We start from the raw sequence: 27,066 nt of genomic DNA, 5'->3' as shown, positions 1-27,066 counted from the left end.
CCCAAAATAAAGTCTGTCACTGTTTCCCCATCTATTTGCCATGAAGTGATGGGACCAGATGCCATGATCTTAGTTTTCTGAATGTTGAGTACTCACTGAAGAGCAGCTAAAGCCGGATCACAGGTATTATTTTCTTCCCAATTGCTCTGGAGAGCTGGAATCACTGATTACTGTGACATCCTTGTTGATTGATACAAGAAATGCTTCATTTATCCTTTGTTTATAATTCTTGTTTGGAGAGAGAATTTCACTCTCCCTTCTTAGAAAGCAGAAGAGCAGATCCAGTCCCAGTCCAGGAGGTGGGCATAATGCCTGATTCCTCGAAAGCGTTTGTTCAAGGGAACCTGTGAGCGCTGCTCTCCACGGCAGAGTCTGCGAGAATTTCTCAGCGACCATCTGCTCAAGCTCACCTTGCAAAGCAAAGAGAACGCTCTACATCCCCATACCTCATCCCTGGAACCCCAACTCTCGAGCAGATTGAAAGAAGCAAAGCACGCCTGCGAGGGGCGAAGCTGACGTCTAAGCTGGGCGGGCCCTATGCAAGCAAGCAGTGGAAAGGCTGGAGCGCCTGCCTGGGTACTTGCCCTAGAGGGGCGGGGTTAGCCGGCGGGAAGAGGAAGCTGCGCCGGGCGGTGGGTCCTCGGCCATGGCTCACAGGCCGAAAAGAACGTTCCGGCCGCGCCGAGCAGATTCTAGTGACAGCGACGGCGCCCAGGAGACATTTGCTGAACCCGGGGCGACGGGGGAGCAGGCGGCCCGGGACCCTGCGGTGGAAGGACCACCGTCTGGAAGAGGCCACGCGGAGGTGGCTGAACTGCTCCGCCGAGGCCGGGGCCGCCGCCGCGGCCGGGCCTGGGCTAGTTCCCGGCACGCCGCGAGAGCGGCTCCGCGCTTGGACGAATCCTCGGACGTCCCAGGTGACGCTGGGCAGCAGAGTGGGCGGCCGGAGCGGGGAGTGGGGAGGGTGAGGCAGAAGTCCGCGGGACTGTCTAAAGGTTTCCGTAACGCGGTGCCTACTACGGCAGCGTTGAATCGGGAGATGCGTGCCTGTGAACACTGGCCTGCTGCCTGTGTGTCCATATTGGGCCGCTTGGGGGCGTAGAAAGAATCCTGCGCGGTTTGGGCTTGTGTTTGCATCATCAATTGAACCCTCACCGGTGACAGCTTTAAGTGTTACTCTTGATGCTTACGGAGAACCTAAATTGTCACCCAAGAGTTAAAAAATTCCTAATACTCTTAGGTAGGCGGAAGTGCTTTCTGTCCCCAATTCTTTTCCTCGGAAACACTTAACCAAACCGGTACGCTGGGAAAACTTAGGTGAGAGACTTTGGGACTTTTTTTTTTAATCGGTTATTTAAAGAAAAGATAAGCATAGCAGTATGTGTCACTAACAATAGATTGCGCTTCCCTTGTGGCTCAACTGGTAAAGAATCCGTGCGCAATGCGGGAGACCTGAGTTAGATCCCCGGGTTGGGAAGATCTGGAGAAGGGAAAGGCTACTCATTCCAGTATTCTGGCCTGGAGAATTCCATAGACTGTATAGTCATGGGGTCGCAAACAGTGGGACACGACTGTGCGACTTTCACTGATTGGTGACTCTGTAGACTACCAATAAAGTGTTAAATGCAATGCAGCAATTTTGAAGTACCTTTGCCTTCTTGAAAATAGGATTCAGACAGCATAAAGTTGTTTACATGAGATGTATTCTAGTTTGAACTGGAGTTTAATAAGAATATAGTTAGAAATAAAACTATATAGTTAGAGAAAGAAATAAAAACACAGAAACAGACTTGGAAGGAACTCGTATAAGTGGGGTCTTGAAGTATAAATACATTAACTTCTGACTCAGACACACATAAAAATATTTGAGATTATATTTCAGTCTAAAAGGAACTTCTAAAAATATTCCATCGTGAACTTAGTAGTAAAGTCTCTAGAAGCAATCAGCTTCTCCAGTTAAATGCCGCTTTTTACCTACTTTGTCTGCAATCCATGGCACTCCAGAATACATAACACCAGGCTTAATGAACTGAGGTTAATCCCTGCTCTGTTAGTATGAGTAGAATATCCAGTTTGTCACCTGTGGATAATGTCACCAGTAGAATGAGAATTCAACATTTCTGATTTGTCACAGGATGAAATACCATGCAGAAAACAAACCTTTGTTGCTAATATGTTAACGCGTGTTTTTTTTATTATTATTATTTTCAAGATGGCATGATTTCAATAAAGTATCTGTAAAAAAATATATATATATATAGTTTTTGGTTATATAGTCTTGAGGTAGGAATATTTTAACCCCAGTATTTTTAGTCCAAGTGATTTTGTTGATTTCTTAGTCATTGTTCATAATCACCTGTTTGTCTGAAGTTTTCATGGTTTTTTTAATATTTTTGTGCTTTAATGTAAGTCATCTGGTTAAACTTTGGTTCTCAAACTTTTTGTTCTTACCCTTTTGGTCTTAAAGTTTACCCTTTATACTCTTTAAGAATAATTAAAGATCCCAAAGAGCCTTTGTTTCTGTGGATTGTATCTATGATGTTTATTGTTGTTCAGTTGCTAAGTCATGTCTGACTCTTTTGTGATCCCAAGGACTATATAGCCTTTCAGACTTCTCTGTCCATGGGATTCTGCAGGCAAGAATACTGGAGTGCCATATCCTTCTCCACGGCGTCTTCCCTACCCGGGGATCAAGCCTGAGTCTCCTGCTTTGGCTGAGGATTCTTTACCACTGAGCCACCAGAGAGGAAGCCCCTATAAGGTTTACCATATTAGAAATTAAGATGCATTTTAATTCTCTTTTAGAGTTAACTCATTACATGTAAGGGTAAGAAACATTTTTATGAAAAATAATTGTTTTCCAAAAAATAGTAAGAATGACATTGTTTTCAGTTTGCAAATGTCTTTAATGTCTGGCTTATCAGAAGACAGCTGAATTCTGAAAGCTGTCTCTGCATTCAGTCTATTGAAATATATTGTTTTGTTTGAAAGTGTGAAGAAAACCACAGATAGGTGATTAAGAGTATTTAAAGCCTTTTTAGTTTTGAGAGTATTCTACTTTGGTATTACAATGAAGCTGAAATCATAATAGGTTTTCAAAGGTTAGTTTGCAACGGATGTCAGCTGAAAAAAAAACACACAATGTGAGAGTTGTGAGTTAAGTTTTGTTTGGGGCAAAATGAGAACTGTAGCCCAAGAGACAGCATTTCATATAGCTTTGAGAAACTGCTCCAGAGATGTAGGGAAGAGGTCAGTATTATATATGATTTTAGTGAAGAGGGGTTGTGCAGTCAAAAACACATTTTATCAGAAGTTTGCTGCCAGTCATGAGGAGCGAATGTCACCATTAATGATTTTAGTACTTTTCTAGATGTGAGGGGATGCAAGAACTGGGCTCATAAAATCTGAAAATACCTGTCTGAAGGCCTGTTCTGCCAGTTTTTCAAAAGCACAGAGTGCCTCATTCCTGATCTCTACCCTGAACTCCTTTCAGGATGTGTTGAAGATCGGTGACTATAGCAGTTTGTGATTTAATCCTTGTATAGGCAGCAAGTGCCAATTTCTATGTGATACGTGGAAGCTGAAACCATATCATTTTGTTATGCTCGATTAGATTAAAATCCATCCATGTGTTTTGCACTCTGAGTGAATCTTTTACCTATTCATGATTGATAGCATCTTCGTTCCCTAAGAGGACTTCCTGGTGGCTCAGACGGTAAAGCATCTTGTTTACATTGTGGGAGACCTGGGTTCGATCCCTGGGTTGGGAAGATCCTCTGGAGAAGGAAATGGCAACCCACTCCAGTACTCTTGCCTGGAAAATCCCATGGACAGAGGAGCATGGTGGGCTACAGTGCATGGGGTTGCAAAGAGTCGGGCACGACTGAGCGACTTCACTTTCACTTTCATTCCCTAAGCAGGGTTCAAACCTGCACTCCCTTCATTTGAAGGCTCAGTCTTAGCCACTGGGCTGCCAGGGAAATCCTTAAGGAGCATTTTTAAGATAGAGTAGTTATTTATGCAACTTAAATCTTAAGGTTATTCACAAATATTACAAAATAATTGTGAACCAACAAGTCCTTTTTTGTCAATAATACCATGAATTCCTTAACGTTTTGCTCATTCAGTCCTGATAACACTTCTATGGGGTGTTCTTTCTTAATCAGATCAGATCAGATCAGATCAGTTGCTCAGTCATGTCCGACTCTTTGTGACCCCATGAATCACAGCACGCCAGGCCTCCCTGTCCATCACCAACTCCCGGAGTTCACCCAGACTCATGTCCATCAAGTCAGTGATGCCATCCAGCCATCCATCCTCTGTCGTCCCCTTCTCCTCCTGCTCCCAATCCCTCCCAGCATCAGAGTCTTTTCCAATGAGTCAACTCTTCGCATGAGGTGGCCAAAGGACTGGAGTTTCAGCTTTAGCATCATTCCCTCCAAAGAAATCCCAGGGCTGATCTCCTTCAGAATGGACTGGTTGGATCTCCTTGCAGTCCAAGGGACTCTCAAGAGTCTTCTCCAACACCACAGTTCAAAAGCATCAATTCTTCGGCGCTCAGCCTCCTTCACAGTCCAACTCTCACATCCATACATGACCACAGGAAAAACCATAGCCTTGACTAGACGAACCTTTGTTGGCAAAGTAATGTCTCTGCTTTTGAATATGCTATCTAGGTTGGTCATAACTTTCCTTCCAAGGAGTAAGCATCTTTCTTAATACTATCTTTGTTTATTGATTAATTGACTGTGTCCTTTCCAGAATCACACAGTGGAAATAGATCCATGATTTAGTTTGAGACTGCAGTGCCCATTATAGTACTTCTTACCACCAGCCTAAATTCAAGAGTTGGATTTCTCCATTTAGTAACTTTGTGATACTGGACATGTTATTTAGCCTTTCCAGTCCCTAGTGTCCTCATCAGTAATAGTATTTACTTTATTGAATTGTGAGAATTAAATGAAATATGTTTTGTAAAACAGACTTCAGTATGCCTAGCACATAGCAAGTATACATTAAGTGTTCTTTTCTTTATCTACTTATTTACTACCACTGTTCATCTTTTCTCTTTTAAATATTCCTTCATTTTTTTGTCATTTACTTTTTTCTCTTTTTGTTTTTTCCCTTCTCTCTTTTTGTTGCATTCTTTAATAGTGTGTATTTCATGTTATTTCACTAGTTAAGTAGATAATGCAAATAGGATATATTGTTGCATATTTATTAGGCTGTTGATTTCAGAAAGAAAGGAAGTTAAAGAAAGGTCTGCATATCTACTTTAAATATGTGGAGTAAAATTAAAACACCGTATTTTACATATGCTATGTGTTGTGTAGAATCTCAGTTATTGATTCCAACATCCTGACTCTTTCTTGTTATATTCAAAAAATGTCCTGTTAGAATCCAGAATGGTTGATCTTTCAGCCGACGAAGAGGATGGAGCACACCATTCTTCAGAAAGTAAAGATGATCAGAGTTCATCTCCCAACAGCTCTAGGACTCTGGAGGATGAGTTTTCATCAGTAGGTCAGTAATTTTTGTAATTTTGGTTAAGAATTTTGTTTCTAATATTAGTATTTTTCTATACCAGTGGTTCTTGTTTTTGATAAAACTCTAGTGAAGTATGGGGCAAGTAAGTTATTACTAATGATTGTCAAGGGACCAAAATTGGCTGTCATTTTCATTACGTAACATGCCCAAGGTCAGATGGGCTTATAAGAGGCAACACTAGGATTCCAACCTAGGGAGTCTACTGCAGAGCCTATATCCTTTCTTTGGTTGTTTTGTTTCGGATTTATTTACTTATTTTATTTTATAATAGCAGTTGTCTTATGTCCCACAATTTTGTGGGTCAAGAATTTGGGCAGAGCTTAACAGACTAACTGTGTTCCATATGGCACTAGCTGAGCAGTTTGGGGCTAGAGAAGGGATCTTGCCTTATACATCTCAGGTTCAGCATAATGTTTACCTGAGCATAGTTAATAATCTATAAATGCTGAAAAAATTAATGATAGAGAGCTGAGTTCCACTCCTTGCCCTGCTTTTAAATAGCTGAGTTAGTCTAAAAGGATATTGAACTACTCTGGGCCCTGGCTGCCTCAGAGCCTGAATTTTTAACCATTGTGCTCTACTGAGTGATTCATGCCATCTTTCAGTGTCTGAAAGATGGTAAGAATTTGTCTATGAGGATGTTTCAGGTACAGGATGCAGCATTATATAAAAACCTAGGGAAGATAACCAGAGTAATGTGCAGAGAGCTAAAAAGTAGTTGTTGGGCTGAAAATGCTTGGTTAAGGTTTAAGAAAGAAGACGAAAGTTAGATACAGATTGAAGTCAGATAATCCAGGGTTTTGAGGAAACTACTGAAAACTTTATGCAAATAGATGACATGACCATTTTTGTGTCTTAGAAAGATAATTCCATTCAAGGGTTGGCAAATTACCACCTGTTTGCCAAATCTGGCCCACTATCTGCTTTTGTGAATAAAGTTTTATTAAAGCCATGCTCATTTAATTGTGTATAGTCTGTGGCTGCTTTTGCACTGCAATGGCAGAGCTGAGAAGTCATTATGGAGACTTTATGACCCAAAAAGCCAGAAATATTTCCTTGGCCTACTCTAATTCAAGGTTCTTAACTTCTCTTGTGCTGTGGACTCTCTTCAGTCTCATAAAGCCTAAGACCCCTTCTGAGCAAAACAAAATGTATAGCTTTATAAAGAAAACAAATTAATTTGAAATATAATTTTTAATATATATTTTTAAAGATTTATTTATAGTAGCAAGTGCTTTATTAACATATGAAGTAACAAGAACCAGAAGTTCTTGTAATTTTTTTTCTTAAACAAGTTCATTAAGCTACAGAAATACTTAGTGATGAAGCCAGTATTAAGAATTGAAGTCTAGTAAACAAGTAAAGTTTTGTCCAGACTCTAGATATGGTGCTGTCCAGTAAAACTTTCTATGAAGGTCCTGTATCTTCACCATCCAGTACATTATCCACGAGCTACACATGGCTGTAAAGTTCCTGGAATGTGGCTAGTGTGACTAAGGAACTGGATTTTTAGTTTGCTTAAATAGTCACATGTGGCTGGTGGTTACTGTATTTAACATGCTGCTATAGAAAATGGCAGATTAGACAGGGTAAGGCAGTACTTGTAAAGTGTTGGTAGCACTGGGAGCCTAAGGAGAGAAGGCAGAAGTTGGAAATGTATTGGATAATTTTTGATTATCGTAGTCCTAAGGTCATACCTGTATAGATAGAGTGCCTGATGAACTATGGAATGAGGTTCGTGACATTGTACAGGAGACAGGGATCAAGACCATCCCTGTGGAAAAGAAATGCAAAAAAGCAAAATGACTGTCTGGGGAGGCCTTACAAATAGCCATGAAAAAAAGAGAAGCTAAAAGCAAAGGAGAAAAGGAAAGATATAAGCATCTGAATGCAGAGTTCCAAAGAATAGCAAGAAGAGATAAGAAAGCCTTCCTCAGCGATCAATGCAAAGAAATAGAGGAAAACAACAGAATGGGAAAGACTAGAGATCTCTTCAAGAAAATTAGAGATACCAAAGGAACATTTCATGCAAAGATGGGCTTGATAAAGGACAGAAATGGTATGGACCTAACAAAAGCAGAAGATATTAAGAAGAGATAGCAAGAATACACAGGAGAACTGTACAAAAAAGATCTTCACGATCCAGATAATCACGATGGTGTGATCACTGACCTAGAGCCAGACATCCTGGAATGTGAAGTCAAGTGGGCCTTAGAAAGCATCACTACGAACAAAGCTAGTGGAGGTGATGGAATTCCAGTTGAGCTATTTCAAATCCTGAAAGATGATGCTGTGAAAGTGCTGCACTCAATATGCCAGCAAATTTGGAAAACTCAGAAGTGGCCACAGGACTGGAAAAGGTCCGTTTTCATTCCAATCCCAAAGAAAGGCAATGCCAAAGAATGCTCAAACTACGGCACAATTGCACTCATCTCACATGCTAGTAAAGTAATGCTCAAAATTCTACAAGGCAGGCTTCAGCAATATGTGAACCATGAACTTCCAGATGTTCAAGCTCGTTTTAGAAAAGGCAGAGGAACCAGAGATCAAATTGCCAACATCCACTGGATCATGGAAAAAGCAAGAGAGTTCCAGAAAAACATCTATTTCTGCTTTATTGACTATGCCAAAGCCTTTGACTGTGTGGATCACAATAAAATTGGAAAATTCTGAAACAGATGGGAATACCAGACCACCTGATCTGCCTCTTGAGAAATTTGTATGCAGGTCAGGAAGCAACAGTTAGAACTGGACATGGAACAACAGACTGGTTCCAAATAGGAAAAGGAGTACGTCAAGGCTGTATATTGTCACCCTGCTCATTTAACTTATATGCAGAGTACATCATGAGAAACGCTGGACTGGAAGAAGCACAAGCTGGAATCAAGATTGCCAGGAGAAATATCAATAACCTCAGATATGCAGATGACACCACCCTTATGGCAGAAAGGGAAGAGGAACTAAAAAGCCTCCTGATGAAAGTGAAAGAGGAGAGTGAAAAAGTTGGCTTAAAGCTCAACATTCAGAAAACAAAGATCATGGCATCTGGTCCCATCACTTCATGGGAAATAGATGGGGAAACACTGCAAACAGTGTCAGACTTTATTTTTGGGGGCTCCAAAATCACTGCAGATGGTGACTGCAGCCATGAAATTAAAAGACGCTTACTCCTTGGAAGGAAAGTTATGACCAACCTAGATAGCATATTCAAAAGCTGAGATATTACTTTGCCAACAAAGGTTCATCTAGTCAAGGCTATGGTTTTTCCTGTGGTCATGTATGGATGTGAGAGTTGGACTGTGAAGAAGGCTGAGCGCCGAAGAATTGATGCTTTTGAACTGTGGTGTTGGAGAAGACTCTTGAGAGTCCCTTGGACTGCAAGAAGATCCAGCCAGTCCATTCTGAAGGAGATCAGCCCTGGGATTTCTTTGGAGGGAATGATGTTAAAGCTGAAACTCCAGTCCTTTGGCCACCTCATGCAAAGAGTTGACTCATTGGAAAAGACTCTGATGCTGGGAGGGATTGGGGGCAGGAGGAGAAGGGGATGACAGAGGATGAGATGGCTGGATGGCATCACTGACTCAATGGACGTGAGTCTCAGTGAACTCCAGGAGTTGGTGATGGACAGGGAGGCCTGGCCTGCTGTGATTCATGGAGTCGCAAAGAGTCAGACACGACTGAGCTACTGAACTGAACTGAACTGAGTCCTAGGGTGTTATTGCAAGATGAAAACTTGCCTTGTAAGGAACATTTTATTTTTTCTTTCATTCTGGAGAGGAAAGAAGAAGAAATGAGATAAGTTTAAGGAAGTATATATAAGATACAGTGTGTTTATTTTTGTTGTTGTTGTTGTTCAGATGATACATCTGTTAGAATGATCCAGTACTGGAATGTCTGCTTTGAGATATTCATTGTTGCAGAGACTCCTTACCCATGGGGCATAGTATTAATCTCTATTTTTTTATATTGAAGTATAGTTGACTTACAGTATTAGTTTCAGGTATACAGCAAACTGAGTTATATATATTTTTTTCAGATTATTTTTGCATTATAGGTTATTTTAAGATATTGCATATAGTTCCCTGTGCTGTACAGTAAGTCTTTATTGCTTATCTATTTTATATATAGTAGTTTGTTCAATCTCATACTCCTAATTTATTTCTCCCTGACACCCTTTCCCTTCTGGTAAACGTAAGTTTTTTTCCTACATCTGTGAGTCTTTTTTTTTGTTCTGTTCTTGCCTCCTTTGTCAAGATTAATTGACAGTAGGTGTGTGGTTTTATTTCTGGGCTCTACTGTAGCTCTGTAGTATTATCTGAAGTCTGGGAGAGTCGTGCTTCCAGCTTTCTTCTTTATCCTCAGGATTGCTTTGGCAGTTCTTTTGTGGTTCCTTATAAATTTTAGGATTATTTGTTCTAGTTCTGTGAAAAACAGTCATTGGTAATTTGATAGAGATTGCATCAAATTTGAAGATTGCCCTGGATAATATCACCATTTTAATAATATTAATTCTTCTAATTCAAGAGCATGAGATATCTTTCCCTTTCTTCGAATCATCTTTCCTTTGTCAATGTTTTATAGTTCTTAGCATTTAGGTCTTTTGCCTCCTTAGTTAGGTTTTTTCCTAGGATTTTTTTAATATGATTTTAAATGGGTTTGTTTACTTTCTCCCTCTGATATTTCATTGTTAGAGTAAAAAAATACAACAGATTTATGTGTATTAATCTTGTAGCCTGACTATGTTACTGAATTTATTTATTCTGATGGTGTTTATGTGGAATGTGTGGGGTTTTCCATATAGAGTATCATGTCATCTATGCAAAATGATAACTTCGTCTCTTCAATTCCAATTTGGATATGTTTCATTTCTTTTCCTTGTCTGATTACTGTGACTAGGACTGCCAAAACTATGTTGAGTAGAAATGGTGAGCTATTTGTCTTTCTCTGCGTAACTTACTTCACTTAGTATGATAATCTCCAGATCCATCCATACTGCTTGCTATAAATGGCATTATTTCTTTGTTTTAATAAATCTCACAAATATCATATGATATTGCTTATATGCAGAACTAAAAAGTGATTCAAATGAGCTACTTACAAAACAGAAACAGACTCTCAAACTCAGAGAATGAGCTTGTGGATTCAGGGGGGAAGGGTGAGGGGGGTAGGTATAGATTGAAAGTTTGGGACTGATGTGTATACACTGCTATATATAAAATAGATAATCAGTGAGGACCTACTGAATAGCACAGGGAACTCTGCTCAATACTCTGTAATAACCTAAATGGGAAAATAATTTGAAAAAGAATAGCTACATATATATGTATAACTGAATCACTTCACTGTTTATCTGAAACTAACAACATTGTTAATGAACTGTACTCCTATGTGAAAGTGTTAGTAGCTCTGTCATATCCAACTCTTTGTGACTCCATGAACTGTAGCCCACCAGGCTCATCTGTCCATGGGATTCTCCAGGCAAGAACACTGGAGTGCATTGCCATTCCCTTCTCCAGGGGGTCTTCCTGACCCAGGGATGGAACTCAGGTCTCCCACCTTGCAGGCAGATTCTACACCATCTGAGCCACCAGGGAAGCCCATACTCCTATATAAAATAATAAATAAATACATAAGAAGCACAATTCTTAGGTTTCATTCCTTGAAGAAAAACCAACTATACATAGCACTGTTGTATAAATTATTACATTTCTTCAAATATGAACAGGATTAAATCTTATGATTATTTTATGAGATGTTTTTCTCCTTTGGGGCTTCCCAGGTGGCGCTAGTGGTAAAGAATTCACCTACCAGTGCCGGAGATGTAAGATACACAGGTTCGATTCCTGGGTTGGGGAGATCCCCTGGAGAAGGAAATGGCACTCCACTCTAGTTTTCTTGCTGGGAGACTCTCATGGACAGAGGAGCCTGCCAAGTTATAGTCCATAGGTCACAAGGACTCAGACATGACTAAGCATTTGAGCAAGAACTATAGAACATATAGTCGTAGTCACCACCTTCAGCAGTGGTTTTACGTTGCTTACTAGAGGTAAGATGATAGAATGTAAAAGCTTGGTCTTTGGAGTCAGGCAAGTACACAGAGCACTGTTGTGTAGAATTATTACATTTCTTTAAATATAAGCAGGATTAAATCTTTTGTGATTATTTTATGAGATGGTAATATGTTTTTCTCCTTTGACCCAAGTTCTTCACAATGTATTAGAATAAATTCTGGATGTGTACTAAGAAAAAAAAAGATGATAAGAATGGACATCCTTTTCTTATTCAGAACTTAGTGAAAAGACCTTCTTTTCATCGTTGAGTATATTGTAGACTATGGGTTTGTCATAAATAGATTTTATTATATTGAGATACATTCCCTCCATACACACTTTGGTGAGAGTTTTTTATCATGAAAGGATACTGAAATTTGTCGAATGCTTTTTTTGCATCTTTTGAGATAATCATGTGATTTTTTACTTCCCTTTTGTCAGTGTTGTGTATGACACTAATTTATTTGCAGATATTGAACTATCCTTGTCACTCTAGGATGAATCTAACCTGATCGTGGTGTATAATCTTTTTCATGTATTGTTGGGTTTGATTTGCTAATATATTGCTGAGGACTTTTGTATCTATATTTATCAAAGATGTTCCACTGTAATTTTCTTTTTTTTTTGGTTGTGTCTTTGTCTGGTTTTGGTATCAGGGTGATGGTGGCCTTCATAGAATGAATTTGGGAGTGTTCCCTTCTCTTCAGTCTTTAAGAAGAGTTTGAGAAGGATAAGTTTAAGCTCCTCATTGTATGTTTGGTACAATTTCCTAATAAAGCTGTCAGGTCCTGGGTTTTTGTTTATATGGAGTTTTTTTTTTTCTTTTAATTACTGATTGTGTTTCACTTCTAGTGATTGGTCTGTTCAGAATATCTATATCTTTTTTATTCAGTTTTGGCAGGCTGTAATGTTTTAGAAACTTGTTCATTCCTTCTTGGTTGTTGAATTTGTTGGCATATTGTTCCTAGTATTCTGTTATGATCTTTTGTATTTCTGTGGTATCAGTGTTATTTCTCCTCTTTCATTTCTTATTTTGTTGATTTGGTTCCTCTCTGTTCTTGGTGAACCTGGCTAGAGGTTTGTCAATTTTGTTTATCTTTTCAAAAAGGCCACCTCTTGGTTTTTATTGATCTTTTTATTGTTCTTTTGATCTCTGTTTTATCTATATCCTCTCTAATCTTTCTTATTTCCTTTTTTCTGCTGACTTTGTTGTTTAGTCTCTAAGTCATGTCCGACTTTTTGTGACTCTGTGGACTGTAGCCCACCAGGCTCCTGTCTATCCGTGGGATTCTCCAGGCAAGAACACTGGCGTGGGTTGCCATTTCCTTCTCCATCTGCTGACTTTGGGTTTTGTTTTTTCTTTTTCTAATTTTTTTAGGTGTTAGGTTAGGTTGTTTATTTGAGATTTTTCTTGTTTCTTGAGGGAAGATGACATCACTATGAACGCCCTGCCCCCACCCCCCCAGAACTACTTTTTCTGTATCCCATAAATTTCATGTGGTTGTGTTTTCATTGTCATTTGTTTCGAGGTATTTTTGACTTTTAGTTCATTGTTGACCCATGGGATTTTTAGCAGCATGTAGTTTAGTCTGCATGTGTTTGATCATTTCCCATTTTTTCTTTCTCTGGTTGATTTCTACTTTTTTCCCTAGAGATTTTTTTGATGTGAATTCTTTTCTTTTAGTTCACCTGTCACCTTACTGGATTGTCCACTGATGTCAGTGGGGTATTAAAGTCTCTTACTGTTATGTGTTCCTGTCAGTTTGTAACTTTACATCTGTCATTAGGTTGGCAGAAAAGTAACTGGTTTTTACACTGTTGAACTTGGCCATTTGATATTGGAATACATTCTGAAATAAATGTGGTTATGTTACACACCATTTTATTGCACATTTCTTGCTTTGTGTTTTTTGCTAATGATTTACTGCTTGCTGTTTATATTTATTTTAGACTATAGAAATGATGCTTATAGACAAAAAGCAAATTTGAGTGATTTTTTTAAACAAGTTCAAAATGGGTCATAAAGCAACTTGTGAAATCAGTAGTGCATTTGGCTGAGGAACTGCTAACAAACATACAGTGCAGTGGTGGTTCAAGAAGTTTTGCGAAGGAGACAAGAGCCTTTAAGATCAGGAGTGTAGTGCCCAGCCATTAGAAGTTGACAACGACCAATTGACAGCAATCATTGAAGCTGATCCTTGTAACAGCTACACAGGAAGTTGCAGAAGAACTCAGTGTCGACCATTCTATAGTTGTTTGGCATTTGAAGCAAATTGGAAAGGTGAAAAAGCTCGATAAGAGGGTGCCTCGTTTTGAAGTGTCATTTTCTCTTATTCTGCATAACAACAGCAAACCATTTCTCAGACTGTGATGTGCAACATAAAGTGGATTTTATAAAAAAAAAAACTGGCAGTGACCAGCTCAGTGGGTTGGACTGAGAAAAAGCTCCAGAGCACTTCCCAAAGTCAAACTTGCATCAAAAAAAGGTCATGGTCATTGTTTGGTGGTCTGCTCTCCGTTTGACCACTCTGGCTTTCTGAGTCCCAGCGAAACCATTACATCTGAGAAGTATGCTCAGCAAATTGTAAGCTGAACTAAAAAGCTGCAGTGGCTGCAGCTGACATTGGTCAACAGAATGGGCCCAGTTCTTCTCCATGAAAACTCCTGACTACAACGCATAATCGATACTTCAAAAGTTGAACAAATTGGGCTACAAAATTTTGCCTCATCTGCCATATTGATCTGACCTCTCACCAACTGACTACCACTTCTTCAAGCATCTCAACAACTTTTTGCAGGAAAAATGCTTCCACACCCAGCAGGAGGCAGAAAATGCTTTCCCAGAGCTTACTGAATCCCAAAGCATGGATTTCTATACTACAGGAATAAATAAACGTATTTCTGATTGGCAAAAATGTGTTGACTGAGACAGGTGCCTATTTTGTTTAATAAAGATATGTTTGAGCCTAGTTATAATGATTTAAAATTCATGATCCAAAACTGCTCAGTTAACTTTTGTACCAACCTAATAGTATTTGCTTTATATGTTTAGGTGATCCTAGATTGGGTGTATATATGTTAATGAGTGTAAATCCTCTTCTAGTATTGATTTCTTTATAATTACACAGTGCCCTTTGTCTTTCTTTATAGCCTTTATTTTAAAGTCTGTTTTGTCTGATATGAGTATTGCTACTACCACTTTCTCATCATTTGCATATCTTTTTCCATCTCCTCATTTTCTATCTGTGTGTGTTTTGCACGCTGAAGTGAGTCTCTGATAGATAGTGTATTTTAGGTTCTTGTTTTTTTATGCAGCCTGCCACTCTTTATTTGGAGCATTTAGTCCATTGACTTTGAAAGTAAAATTACTGGTAGTATGTATTTGTTGCCATCTTAAACCTTGTTTTCCAGTTGTTTTTGTACTTGTTTTCTGTTTCTTCTTTTTGTTTTTCCTTTTGTAGTGTGATGTTTTCTTTTGTATTTTGCTTGAGTTCCTTCCTTTTTTGGTTTTTATGAATCTATTCTGTGTTTTTAATTTGTGATTACTGTGGGGTTCAAATATTGATATGTTGACCCATAACTATATCAACTTGCTTTAAAGTGATAGGCATACAAGTCAAATATGTTGTAAAAAATTTACATTTTTATAGTTCCTTCCCCCACATTTAAAATTTTGATCTCATATTTTACATCTTCATGCTTATTCTTTTGCTGTTCATTGTAGTTATAATTGCTTTTACAAGAATATTTTTTAATCTATGAAGTACATAGATTATTTAAGTGATCTTCAATCCTCTTATGGAAAAGGCAATGGCAACCCACTCTTGCCTGGACAATCCATGGATGGAGGAGCCTGGTAGGCTGCAGTCCACGGGGTTGCTGAGAGTTGGCCGCGACTGAGCGACTTTACTTTCACTTTTCACTTTCATGATTGGAGAAGGAAATGGCAATCCACTCCAGTGTTCTTGCCTGGAGAATCCCAGGGACTGGGGAGCCTGGTGGGCTGCCGTCTCTGGGGTCGCACAGAGTCAGATAGATACGACTGAAGCGACCTAGCAGCAGCAGCAGCAATCCTCTTATGTATTTGGCATCCCATTGTGATTTTCCCTTTCCTATAGATTCTTGTTTCTCTCTTATTTAGAGACATTTCAATATTTCTTTTAGGGTAGGTTTAGTAATACTGAATTCTTATAGTTTTTACTTGTCTGAGAAATTCTTTATCTTCTATTCTAAATGATAATCTTGCCGGATAGGGTATTCAGGAGCTTCCCTGGTGGCTCAGATGGTACAGAAGCCACCCCTTCCATGTGTACATTGACAATGGGCTACGTGATTCAGCCAGGACTACAGCCCAGACCCTCAAGACTGTCTCCACAGAAGTAACTGGTGTTCTCTCCCAGGTTCTATTTGCACTTAGCGTATTTGTATTTGTGGCCCTACTTGGTGCGTGCTTCTGATTGGGAAGTAAGGTGAGGCTTGGGAAGAACAGTGGGGGAGCAGCCATCAGCAGCTAGTTCCTTTTCACCCTTACTGTTAGCAAGTCAGCATGCCTGCACTCAAATAAAGTCTAGGCTTCTCCAGCCCCTCTCTCTGTCCCAACAGATTTCTCAGCTGGCAGGGGTACTCCCCAGACAAGAGTCTGACAGTGTGGACCTTCTCTCTTACATGTCTCTCCCAAGGACATGGGTCTTATCATAATGCCCCCTTTTCTTCCTCTCCTACCCAGTTACATGGAGATCTTTCTTGCAGCTTTGGTTGTGTAGATTTGCTAGTTTCCAGTTGGTTTTCTGTGAGAATTGTTCCACTTGTAGATGTGTATTTGATGTGTTTGTGGGGAGAGATGAGCTCCTACTCTGCCATCTTGATCACCCTCCTAACCACTACTTTTTAGGTCAGATGATATATATGAAAATTATTTATGAGTTATAAATCTGTAAAAATATGTTTTTATTATTATAAAGCAATATACTAACATTATTAATTCATCTTATGTCTGAACAGCATCTGCTATGTGGGAACCCTTGAGCTAGGTGTTAGTTATAGACAGGACAGGATGGAAGAGTCTTCCTTGAGCTTTTATTTCTTTATTGTAGCTTCAGAGAGGATTAGCTTTATGTAACACTAGTTTTCTGACTATTTAGTCCACTGCTTGTGATTTATTGATTAAACCCCATCAAGTCACCGGTAGGTGAAAGTGTTAGTCACTCAGTCGTGTTTACCTCTTTGCAATTCCATGGACTGTAACCTGCCAGGCTTCTCTGTCCATGGGGTTCTCCAGGCAAGAATACTGGAGTGGGTTGCCATTTTCTTCTCCAAGGGAATCTTCCTAACCCAGGGATCAAACCCTGGTCTCCTGCATTGCATGCAGATTCTTTACCATCGGAGCCACCGGGGGAGAGACTGATAGGTGAATCACTTCCAGTTCAAGTGTTTTTGTTTCTGTATTCATGCACTTGAACCTAAGTGTATCATCATAACCCTGGTTCAGTTCAGTTCAGTCACTCAGTCATGTCTGACTCTTTGAGACCACATGAACCGCAGCACGCCGGGCCTCCCTGTTCATCACCAACTCCCAGAGTTTACCCAAACTCATGTCCATTGAGTCAGTGATGCCATTCAACTATCTCATCCTCTGTCGTCCCCTTTTCCTCCTGCCTTCAATCTATCCCAACATCAGAGTCTTTTCAAATGAGTCAGCTCTTCGCATAAGATGGCCAAAATATTGGAGTTTCAGCTTCAACATCAGTTCTTCCAATGAACACCCAGGACTGATTTCCTTTAGGATGAACTGGTTGGATCTCCTTGCAGTCCAAGGAACTCTCAAGAGTCTTCTCCAATACCACAATTCAAAAACATCGGTTCTTTTGCGCTCAGCTTTCTTTATAGTCCAACTCTCACATCCATACATGACCACTGGAAAAACCATAGCCTTGACTGGGTGGACCTTTGTTGACAAAGTAATGTCTCTGCTTTTTAATATGCTGTCTAGGTAACTCCTTTCCTTCCAAGGAGTAAGCGTCTTTTAATTTCATGGCTGCAGTCACCATCTGCAGTGATTTTGGAGCCCCCCAAAATAAAGACAGCCACTGTTTCCACTGTTTCCCAATCTGTTTGCCATGAAATGATGGGACTGGATGCCATGATCTTAGTTTTCTGAATGTTGAGCTTTAAGCCAACTTTTTCACTCTCTTTCACTTTCATCAAGAGGCTCTTTAGTTCCTCTTCACTTTCTGCCATAAGGGTGGTGTCATTTGCATATCTGAGGTTATTAATATTTTTCCCGGCAGTCTTGATTCCAGCTTGTGCTTCCTCCAGCCCAGCGTTTCTCATGATATACTCTGCATATAACTTAAATGAGCAGGGTGACAATATACAGCCTTGACATACTCCTTTTCCTATTTGGAACAAGTCTGTTGTTCCATGTCCAGTTCTAACTGTTGCTTCCTGACCTGCATATAGGTTTCTCAAGAGGCAGGTCAGGTGGTCTGGTATTCCCATCTGTTTCAAAATTTTCCACAGTTTATTGTGATCCACACAGTCAAAGGCTTTGGCATAGTCAATAAAACAGAAATAGATATTTTTCTGAGACTCTGTTGCTTTTTCAGTGATCCGGCAAATGTTGGCAATTTGGTCTCTGGTTCCTCTGCCTTTTCTAAAACCAGCTTGAACATGTGGAAGTTCACGGTTCACGTATTGCTGAAGCCTGGTAGCACATTAAAATTCCCTGGGAACTCTAAAGATTGGGGCAGTTTGAAGGCAGGAGGAGAAGGGGATGACAGAGGATGAGATGATTGGATGGCATCACTGACTTGATGAACATGAGTTTGAGCAAGCTCCAGGAGTTGCTGATGGACAGGGAAGCCTGACATGCTGCAGTTCATGTTGCAAAGAGTCTGGTCACAAAGAGTCGGACATAACTGAGTGACTAAACTGAGGGAGCTGTAAAACATACTGTTGCTCAACTTTGCCTCAGATCAACTGAATTTAGATCCCATATTTTTGATGGGAGCCTAGTTATCAGATTATCAACCTTTCCAGGTGGTTCTAATGTGTAGCCAACGTCAGGAAATGCTAACATTATCCTGAGTGTTTTGAGAAGTTGAAGAGACACCTGCATCATTTTCCTGGTACTATTTTACAAAAAATTCTAGTCAAGTAAGTCACTTGATTTGCTTCTCTTTGTTTTTAATGAGCATGTTGGTTTCTAGTGTTCACCACTTACTGCTTCATAATTAAACAACCACTTCATGATCTTCTTAGTTCTGGTGTCAAGTATATTCTGTAATTTCTAAGAACTGTTTCTCTTTATCTGTTTTAAAAATTAGAGTGTTTTTCATCATGACCAAGTGGGTTTTATTCCAGGGATGCCAGGATTCTTCAATATTCACAAATCAATCAATGTGTTATACCATATTAACAAATTGAAAGATAAAAACCATATGATTATGTCAATAGATGGAGAAAAAGCCTTTGACAAAATTCAGTAGCCATTTATGATGAAAACTCTCCAGAAAGCAGGTATAGAAGGAACATGCCTCAATATAATAAAAGCCATATACAACAAACCCACAGCAAACATTATCCTCAATGGTGAAAAGTTGAAAGTATTTCCTCTAAAATCAGGAACAAGACAATGGTGCCCACTCTCATCACTACTATTTGACATAGTTTTGGAAGGCCTAGTCACAGCAATCAGAAGAAAAAGAAATAAAAGGAATCCAGATTGGAAAAGAAGTGAAACTCTCACTGTTTGCAGATGACATGATCCTCTACATAGAAAACCCTAAAGATGCCACCAGAAAATTACTAGAACTAATCAATGAATATAGTAATGTTGAAGGATATAAAATTAATACACCGAAATCCCTTGCATTCCTATACACCAACAATGAAAAATCAGGAAGAGAAATTGAAGAAACAATCCCATTCACCATTGCATTGAAAAGAATAAAATACTTAGGAATAAATTTACCTACAGAAACAAAACACTTGTATATAGAAAACTATAAAACACTGATGAAAGAAATCAAAGATTACACAGATAGATTGAAAAACATACCATGTTCATGGATTGGAAGAATCAATATAGTGAAAATGAGTATACTACCCAAAGCAATCTATAGATTCAGTGCAGTCTCATCAAACTACCAATGGTATTTTTCACAGAACTAGAACAAATAATCTCACAATGTATGGAAACACAAAAAACCTTGAATAGCCAAAGCAATCTTGAGAAGGAAGAATGAAACTGGAGCAATCAACCTCCCTGACTTCAGACTATACCACAAAGCTACAGTCATCAAGAGAGTATGGACTGGCACAAAGAAAAAAATATAGATCAGTGGAACAAAATAGAAAGCCCAGATATAAATCCACGCACTTATGGACACCTTGTCTTTGATGAAGGAGGCAAAAATATACAATGGAGAAAAGATAGTCTCTTCAATACGTGGTGCTGGGAAAACTGGTCAACCACTTGTAAAAGAATGAAACTAGAATACTTTCTAACACCATACACAAAAATAAACTCAAAATGGATTAAAGATCTAAATATAAGACCAGAAACTATAAAACTCGTAGAGGAAAACATAGACAAAACACTCTGACATAAATCACAGCAAGATCCTCTATGACCCACCTCCCAGAGTAATGGAAATAAAAACAAAAATAAATGGGACCTAATTAAACTTAAAAGCTTTTGCACAATGAAGGAAACTATAAGCAAGTTGAAAAGATAGCCTTCAGAATGGGAGAAAATAATAGCAAATGAAACAACTGACAAAGAATTCATCTCCAAAATACATAAGCAGCTCATGCAGCTCAATACCAGAAAAACAAGCAACCCAATCAAAAAAGTGAGCAAAAGAACTAAACAGACTTTTCACCAAAAAAGACATCAGTTCAGTTCAATCACTCAGTCATGTCCAACGCTTTGCGACCCCATGGACCGTAGCATGCCAAGCTTCCCTGTCCATCACCAACTCCTGGAGCTTGCTCAGATTCATGTCCAGTGAGTTGGTGATGCCATCCAACCATCTCATCCTCTGTCATCCCCTTCTTCTCCTGCCTTCAATCTTTCCCAGCCTCGGGGTCTTTTTCCATTAGTCACTTCTTTTCATCACATGCCCAAAGTATTGGAGCTTCAGCATCAGTCCTTCCAATGTATATTCAGCACTGATTTCCTTTAGGATTGACTCATTTGATCTCCTTGTAGTTCAAGGACTCTACAGATGGCAGGTGAACATATGAAAAGATGTTCAACATCACTCATTATTAGAGAAATGCAAATCAAAACCACAATGAGGTGTCATCTCACGCCGGTCAGAATGGCTGTCATCAAAAAGTTTACAAACAATAAATGCTGGAGAGGGTGTGGAGAAAAGGGAACTCTCTTACACTGTTGGTGGGAATGCAAACTCATATAGCCACTATGGAGAACAGTGTGAAGATTCCTTAAAAACCTGGGAATAGAACTGCCATACAACCTAGCAGTCCCATTGCTGGGCATACACACCAAGGAAACCAGAATTTAAAGAGACACATTGTACCCCAATGTTCATTGCAGCACTATTACTGCGATGAACTAGGACATTAACTAGCACAATAACTAGGACATGGAAGCAACCTAGATGTCGATTGGCAAATGAATGGATAAGTAAGTTGTGGTACAATGGAATATTTCTCAGCTATAAAAAGGAACACATTTGAGTCAATTCTAATGAGGTGGATGAAACCAGAGCCTGTTATACAAAATGAAGTAAGTCAGAAGGAGAAACACAAATACTGTATATCAACACATATGTATGGAATTTGGGATGACAGTTAATGACAATCCTATATTCAAGGCAGCAAAAAAGACACAGATATAAAGAACAGACTTTTAGACTATGTGGGAGAAGGCGAGGGTGGGATGATTTGAGAGAATGATATTGAAACATGTATATTATCCTGTGTAAAACAGATGACCACTACAATTTCAATGCATGAAACAGAGTACCCAAAGCCAGTACTCTGGGACAACCCAGAGGGATAAGGCAAGGGGCTTCTGGATGGGGGGGACACATGTATACCCATGGCTGATTCATGTTGATGTATGGCGAAAACCATCACAGTGTTGTAAAGCAGTTGTCCTCCAATTAAAATAATTTATTAAAAAATAGAATGTTTCTACATCTCCAGTTATATGATCCTTTTATTTCTCAAAGAATTTGGACTAATTTGTGAGAAAAGTTAGAAAATTTTACTCAGTGACTTGGTATTCCTGTTAATATTTTGAAGTACTAGAAATGATTATTTCCCTTTCCATTTTGTTTACCTTAAGAAACCATTTGCTTCCTGAGTGTAGGGATAACTTAGACCGTGCATGAAGAAACTTGTTTTGAGTTGAAAGAGTCAATATCAATGAAGTTTGTAATGAATAAAATAAAAAATAAAATAAGGTTTTATTAAAAGATGTCCTTTAAATATTTTAATCCTGGTAAATAACCTGATTTTTTTTTATATACTTTTTCACTTATATTTGTTTATGTAAGAATTACTGCAGGCCCTTGAGCCTGATCTGAGTGTGTACTGGGTTTCAGTCTCTCACTCCCTGTGTGCCTGGATGCCCAGTGTCTAGGGGCAGGTCACAGTAGGCTGTCCCTTGTACTTTATGTCAGACGGCTCTCCCACCCGTCATTCTGCTCTCCACACTCCACGAGTAACTCCATGCTCAGTCCTCTCCACATCCCTACCTGGGTAATCTCAGAATTTCTGGAAAGGAGAAGTAGCTAGCCCTCAACAAAAAGTCAGCAACAACATGTGATGAATAAGAAACATAAAAGATTAATTGGAGTTGTTTCAGTTTATTTTCTGATGCTTCGAGATTTGCTTCATTTCTTTATGTTATATTTAACCTCTGCCGAAATATCTTCCATTATTGATGCAGATTTTGAATCTTTTAGTTATATCAAAATAATGAAAAAATTGGAAAAATGGTGCTTTTTTCCTTTAATTATGAGGAATATTTCTTTCTTTTGGTATTTTGTTTTCAATGTCCTCCTCTTTGTTCCTTTCAGTAAATATCCCTGATGCAGCTGTTATGCAAGCAACCTACAGAAAATGCAAATTGGCCAGGGCCCAAGAAGACTATATTTCTTTGGATGTAAAACATACCTTCACCAACTCTGGTATGAAGAAAAACAGTGAAGATTCTGAAAGTGAGCCTGATGATTTTAAAGATATAATGCCATTTACCCCAAAGCCTCAAACACTTAGACAAAGAATGGCTGAAGAAACAAGTACGTATTTAATTTGTTTATAGTATATGAATATTAAGGCATTTTTAAGTAGAATATATTATGGTAAGTATATCCATAAAAACATAATGTAGCTTCTCCTATTCTAAAATGTTTTATACCAATATCACTGACATCATGGCTTCTAAAATATTTTACATGTCTGTATCAAAATGTTATCAAAGGGTGCAATAATGCTTACTGTTATCTGATCTCCACTTGATCATTCTTGACAGATTAAAAAATTTGTAGAGTTTTTGATAAAATATTTTTGATATTGAAGACTTCCATTGTCACCTTTATAAGATTTTTTAACGTGGAAGCATCTATAGGGATTTTAGGTGTCATATATTAAAATCTTCCCTGCTCTAGTAAAAAGTTTTCCTCAACCAACAATCATTAGGTCTCAAAGAATATTTTCACATTTTTCATTTATTAAGAGGAATATTTTACCAGATTTTTGTCACTTCAGATAATACCATTTCTGAATGGTATTTTGGTTCCTATTAACCCAGAAATTATTTTTGATACATATTTAGATTCTCAGGCATAACTGAGAATCTCCGATGTTGGAGAAGACTCTTGAGAGTCCCGTGGACTGCAAGGAGATACAACCAGTCCATTCTAAAGGAGATCAGTCCTAGGTGTTCTTTGGAAGGAATGATGCTAAAGCTGAAACTCCAGTACTTTGGCCACCTTATGCAAAGAGTTGACTCATTGGAAAAGACTCTGATGCTGGGAGGGATTGGGGGCAGGAGGAGAAGGGGATGACAGAGGATGAGATGGCTGGATGGCATCACTGACTCGATGGATGTGAGTTTGAGTGAATTCCGGGAGTTGGTGATGGACAGGGAGGCCTGGCGTGCTGCAGTTCATGGGGTCGCAGAGTCAGACACGACTGAGCAACTGAACTGAACTGAACTGATGAAACCAAGTGTTTCATTTTTTCCCAAGCTTTTTCATAAGTGAGACCACCATGTTTTCAGTGAGACAGTGTGATGATAAGTGCAGATTTTGAAGTCAAATTACTCGAATCAAGGCCTGGTTTCAACACAGTCCTTTGATATAGGACTATGTTATATAACCTCCTGCTATCTAAATTACTTTGTTTATAGAGAGAGGATACTAATAATGCCTTCCTCCCAGAATTAGGTATTGGGAAGAAGAATTTAACACATAAAAAGTACTGCTAAGCCACTTATAAGCTCCTGAATTGCTGATTGCTGCTCCTATTAGAATGGCTCAGACAGTAAGGAATCCACCTGCAATCCAATCCAGGGTTTGATCCCTGGGTTGGAAGATCCCCTGGAGAAGGGAACCCACTCCAGTATTCTTGCTTGGAGAATTCCATGGACAGAGGAGCCTGGCAGGTTACAGTCCATGGTGTTGCAAAGAGTTGACACGACTGTGCAACTTTTCACTTCACTTTAATTAGAATGGAAAAATATGGAATATTTATACGTCAACTTTTTTTTTCTAGCAACTAGAAATGAAGAAACAAGTGACGATAGTCAAGATGAAAAAACTCAAGATATTTGGGAGCAGCAGCAGATGAGGAAAGCTGTTAAAATCACAAAGGTAGTAATTTTTTATACCATATGTATTAGTTTCGTTCCATATGTATTTGTGGTAACAAATTACCACAAACTTGATGGCTTAAAACAACGTTTATTCTCTCTCAGTTGTTGAGGCTAGAAGGCTCAATTCAAGGTATTGGTAGGACTGTGCTCCTTTTGAAGCCCCTGGGGAAGAATTCTTTTTTCCCCCTTTTTCTTTTTTTTTCTTTTTTAAATTGAAGTAGAATTGACATACAGTATTTTGTTAGTTTCAGGTGTACAAAACAGTGATTGACTTTTAAATACATGATGAATAAATCACCATGATAAGTCTAGTAGCCATCTTTCACCGTGCAAAATTATTACAGTGTAATTGACTATGTTCCTTAAGCTGTATATTACATCAGGGATCCCCAGCCTCTGGGCCATGAACTAATACTAATACCTTCTATCAGATCAGTGGCAGCATTAAATTAGGAATAAAGTGCACAACAAATGTAATATGCTTGAATCATCCTGAAACTATCCCCCACACTCCTGATCTGTGGAAAAATTGTTTTCCACAACATCTATGGTGCCAAAAAGATTGGGGAACACTGTGTTACATCCCTGTGACTTATTTATTTTATAACTGGAAGTTTGAACCTCTTAATTCACTTCACTTATTTCCCCCTCCCCTTGGGCAACCACCAGGGTGTTCTTTGTATCTATCAGTTGTCTGTTTTGTTTTGTTTATTACATTCCACATATAAGTAAGATCCAAGAGATTGTCTTTGTCTTGTTACACTTAGCATAATACCTTGTATGTCCATCCATGTTGTGACAAATGGCATGATGTCATTCTTTTCTATGGCTGAATAATATTCCATTGTGTGTACACACACACACACACACACACACATGTATATATGAGACTTATCCAGTGGCTCATTGGGTAAAGAATCTACCTGCAGTGCAGGAGACACAGTAGATGTGGGTTTGATCCATGGGTCAGGAAGATCCCCTGGAGAAGGAAATGGCAACCCACTCCAGTATTTCCTGCATGAGAAGAAATCCCATGGACAGAATAGGCTGGTGGGCTAGAGTCCAGAGGGTCGCAAAGAGTCGGACACAACTGAACCACGAAGTGCGTGCATGCGCACACACACGCACATACACACACACCACATATTCTTTATCTGTTTGCATGTCAGTGGACACTTACGTTGCTTCCTTATCTTGGCAACTGTGAATAATGCTTCAGTGAGCATAGGGTTGCGTAGAACTTTTCACATTAATGTTTTTATTTTCTTCAGGTAATTACCTAGAGTGAAATTGCTGGATGATACGGTAGTTCTTTTTTTTCACACGTTGAGGAATCTCCGTGGTGTTTTCCCTGGTTGCTGTACCGATGTACGTCCCATGAACAATGCACAAGGGATCCCTTTTTTCTACACCCTTGCCAACACTTCCTTGTTATCTACGTGGCTATGTCAGGTGTTAGTTGTGGCATGCCCAGACTTTTCTCTAGTCGTGGTGTGCAGGCTCCAGAGCACGCAGGCTCATTAGTTGTGGCACACAGGCTTAGTTTCCCTGCAGTGTGTGGGATCTTAGTTCCCCAACCAGGGATCATACCCACTTCCCTTGTATTGGAAGGCAGCCTCTTAATCATTGGACCACCAGGGAAGTCCCATTTGTTGTCTTTTTGATAATAACTGTTTTAATAGGTATGAAGTGTCTTATTGTGGTATCGATTTGCATTTCCTTGATGAGAAGTGATGTTCAGTATCTTTTCATGTGTCTCTTGGCCATTTTAACTCTTCATTGAAGAAATATCTTTTCCAATCCTCTGTGGATTTTTTGATCAGGTTTTTTTTTTATTGAGGTGTATGAGTTCTTAATATAATTTGGATATTAACTATTTTTTAAATATATCATATGCAGATATCTCCTCGCATTCAATAGGGTGCCTTTTTGTTGATGATTTCCTTTACTACCCAAAATGTTTTTAGTTTGTAGTTCCATTTGTTTATCTTTGCTTTTATTGCCCTTGCCTGAGAAGACATAGCCAAAAAAATATTGCTGAGATTGATGTCAAAGAGCATATCATTTATGTTTTCTTCTAGGAGTTTTATGGTTTCAGAAATGATTTTTGTAAGTAGTGTAAGAAGGTGGTCCAATTTCATTCTTTTGCAAAAATGTAGCTGTCCAGTTTTCCTAGCACCATTTTATTGAAGAGGCTGTCTTTTTTCCTGGAGAAGGAAATGGATACCCACTCCAGTATTCTTGCCTGGGAAATCCCATGGAGAGATGAGCCTGGTGGGCTACACTTCATGGAGTCACAAGAGCTGGGAACAACTTAGCGACTAAACCACCACCACTGTCTTTTCCTCACTGTATGTTCTTGCCTTCTTTGTTATAGATTAACTGACCATATGAGCATGTGTTTACTCCTGTGCTATCTGTTCTGTTCCATTGATTTATGTGTCTCTTTTTGTTCCAGTAATATGTTGTTTTGATTACTGTAGTTTGAAATCTGGGAGCTTGATATCTCTAGCTTTGTTCTTCCTCAAGATTTCTTTGGCTATTTCAAGGTCTTCTGTGGTTTCATATAAATGTTAGGATTATTTGTTCTTATTCCATGAAAAATTTCATTGG

At 39.0% G+C, this 27,066-nt stretch overlaps 1 protein-coding gene across 8 annotated transcripts in view; it reads left to right on the top strand.

The window, feature by feature from the left end:
• Positions 1 to 595: 595 nt before the first annotated feature.
• Positions 596 to 27,066, top strand: part of GCFC2 (GC-rich sequence DNA-binding factor 2) — an 85,667-nt gene continuing 59,196 nt past the window's right edge. For 7 of the 8 annotated variants that reach the window (XR_011466067.1, XR_011466065.1, XR_011466066.1 and 4 more), the window contains exons 1-4: positions 597 to 917; positions 5,398 to 5,523; positions 22,655 to 22,876; positions 24,354 to 24,451. Coding sequence is in view for 5 of the 8 variants with exons in the window: in XM_070379518.1 (XP_070235619.1) it covers positions 647 to 917; positions 5,398 to 5,523; positions 22,655 to 22,876; positions 24,354 to 24,451 (717 nt within the window). In the remaining 3 variants the exon portion in view is untranslated. Of the gene's footprint in view, positions 918 to 5,397; positions 5,524 to 22,654; positions 22,877 to 24,353; positions 24,452 to 27,066 lie in introns of all 8 variants that reach the window. The other variant, XM_070379519.1, reaches the window with a different exon arrangement.

The sequence above is a fragment of the Bos mutus genome, chromosome 11 (assembly GCF_027580195.1).
Source record: "Bos mutus isolate GX-2022 chromosome 11, NWIPB_WYAK_1.1, whole genome shotgun sequence".
Classification (NCBI taxonomy): Eukaryota; Metazoa; Chordata; class Mammalia; order Artiodactyla; family Bovidae; genus Bos; species Bos mutus.
Note: the sequence above shows the minus strand (reverse complement) of the source record. Positions and strands in the feature narration are given on the sequence as shown.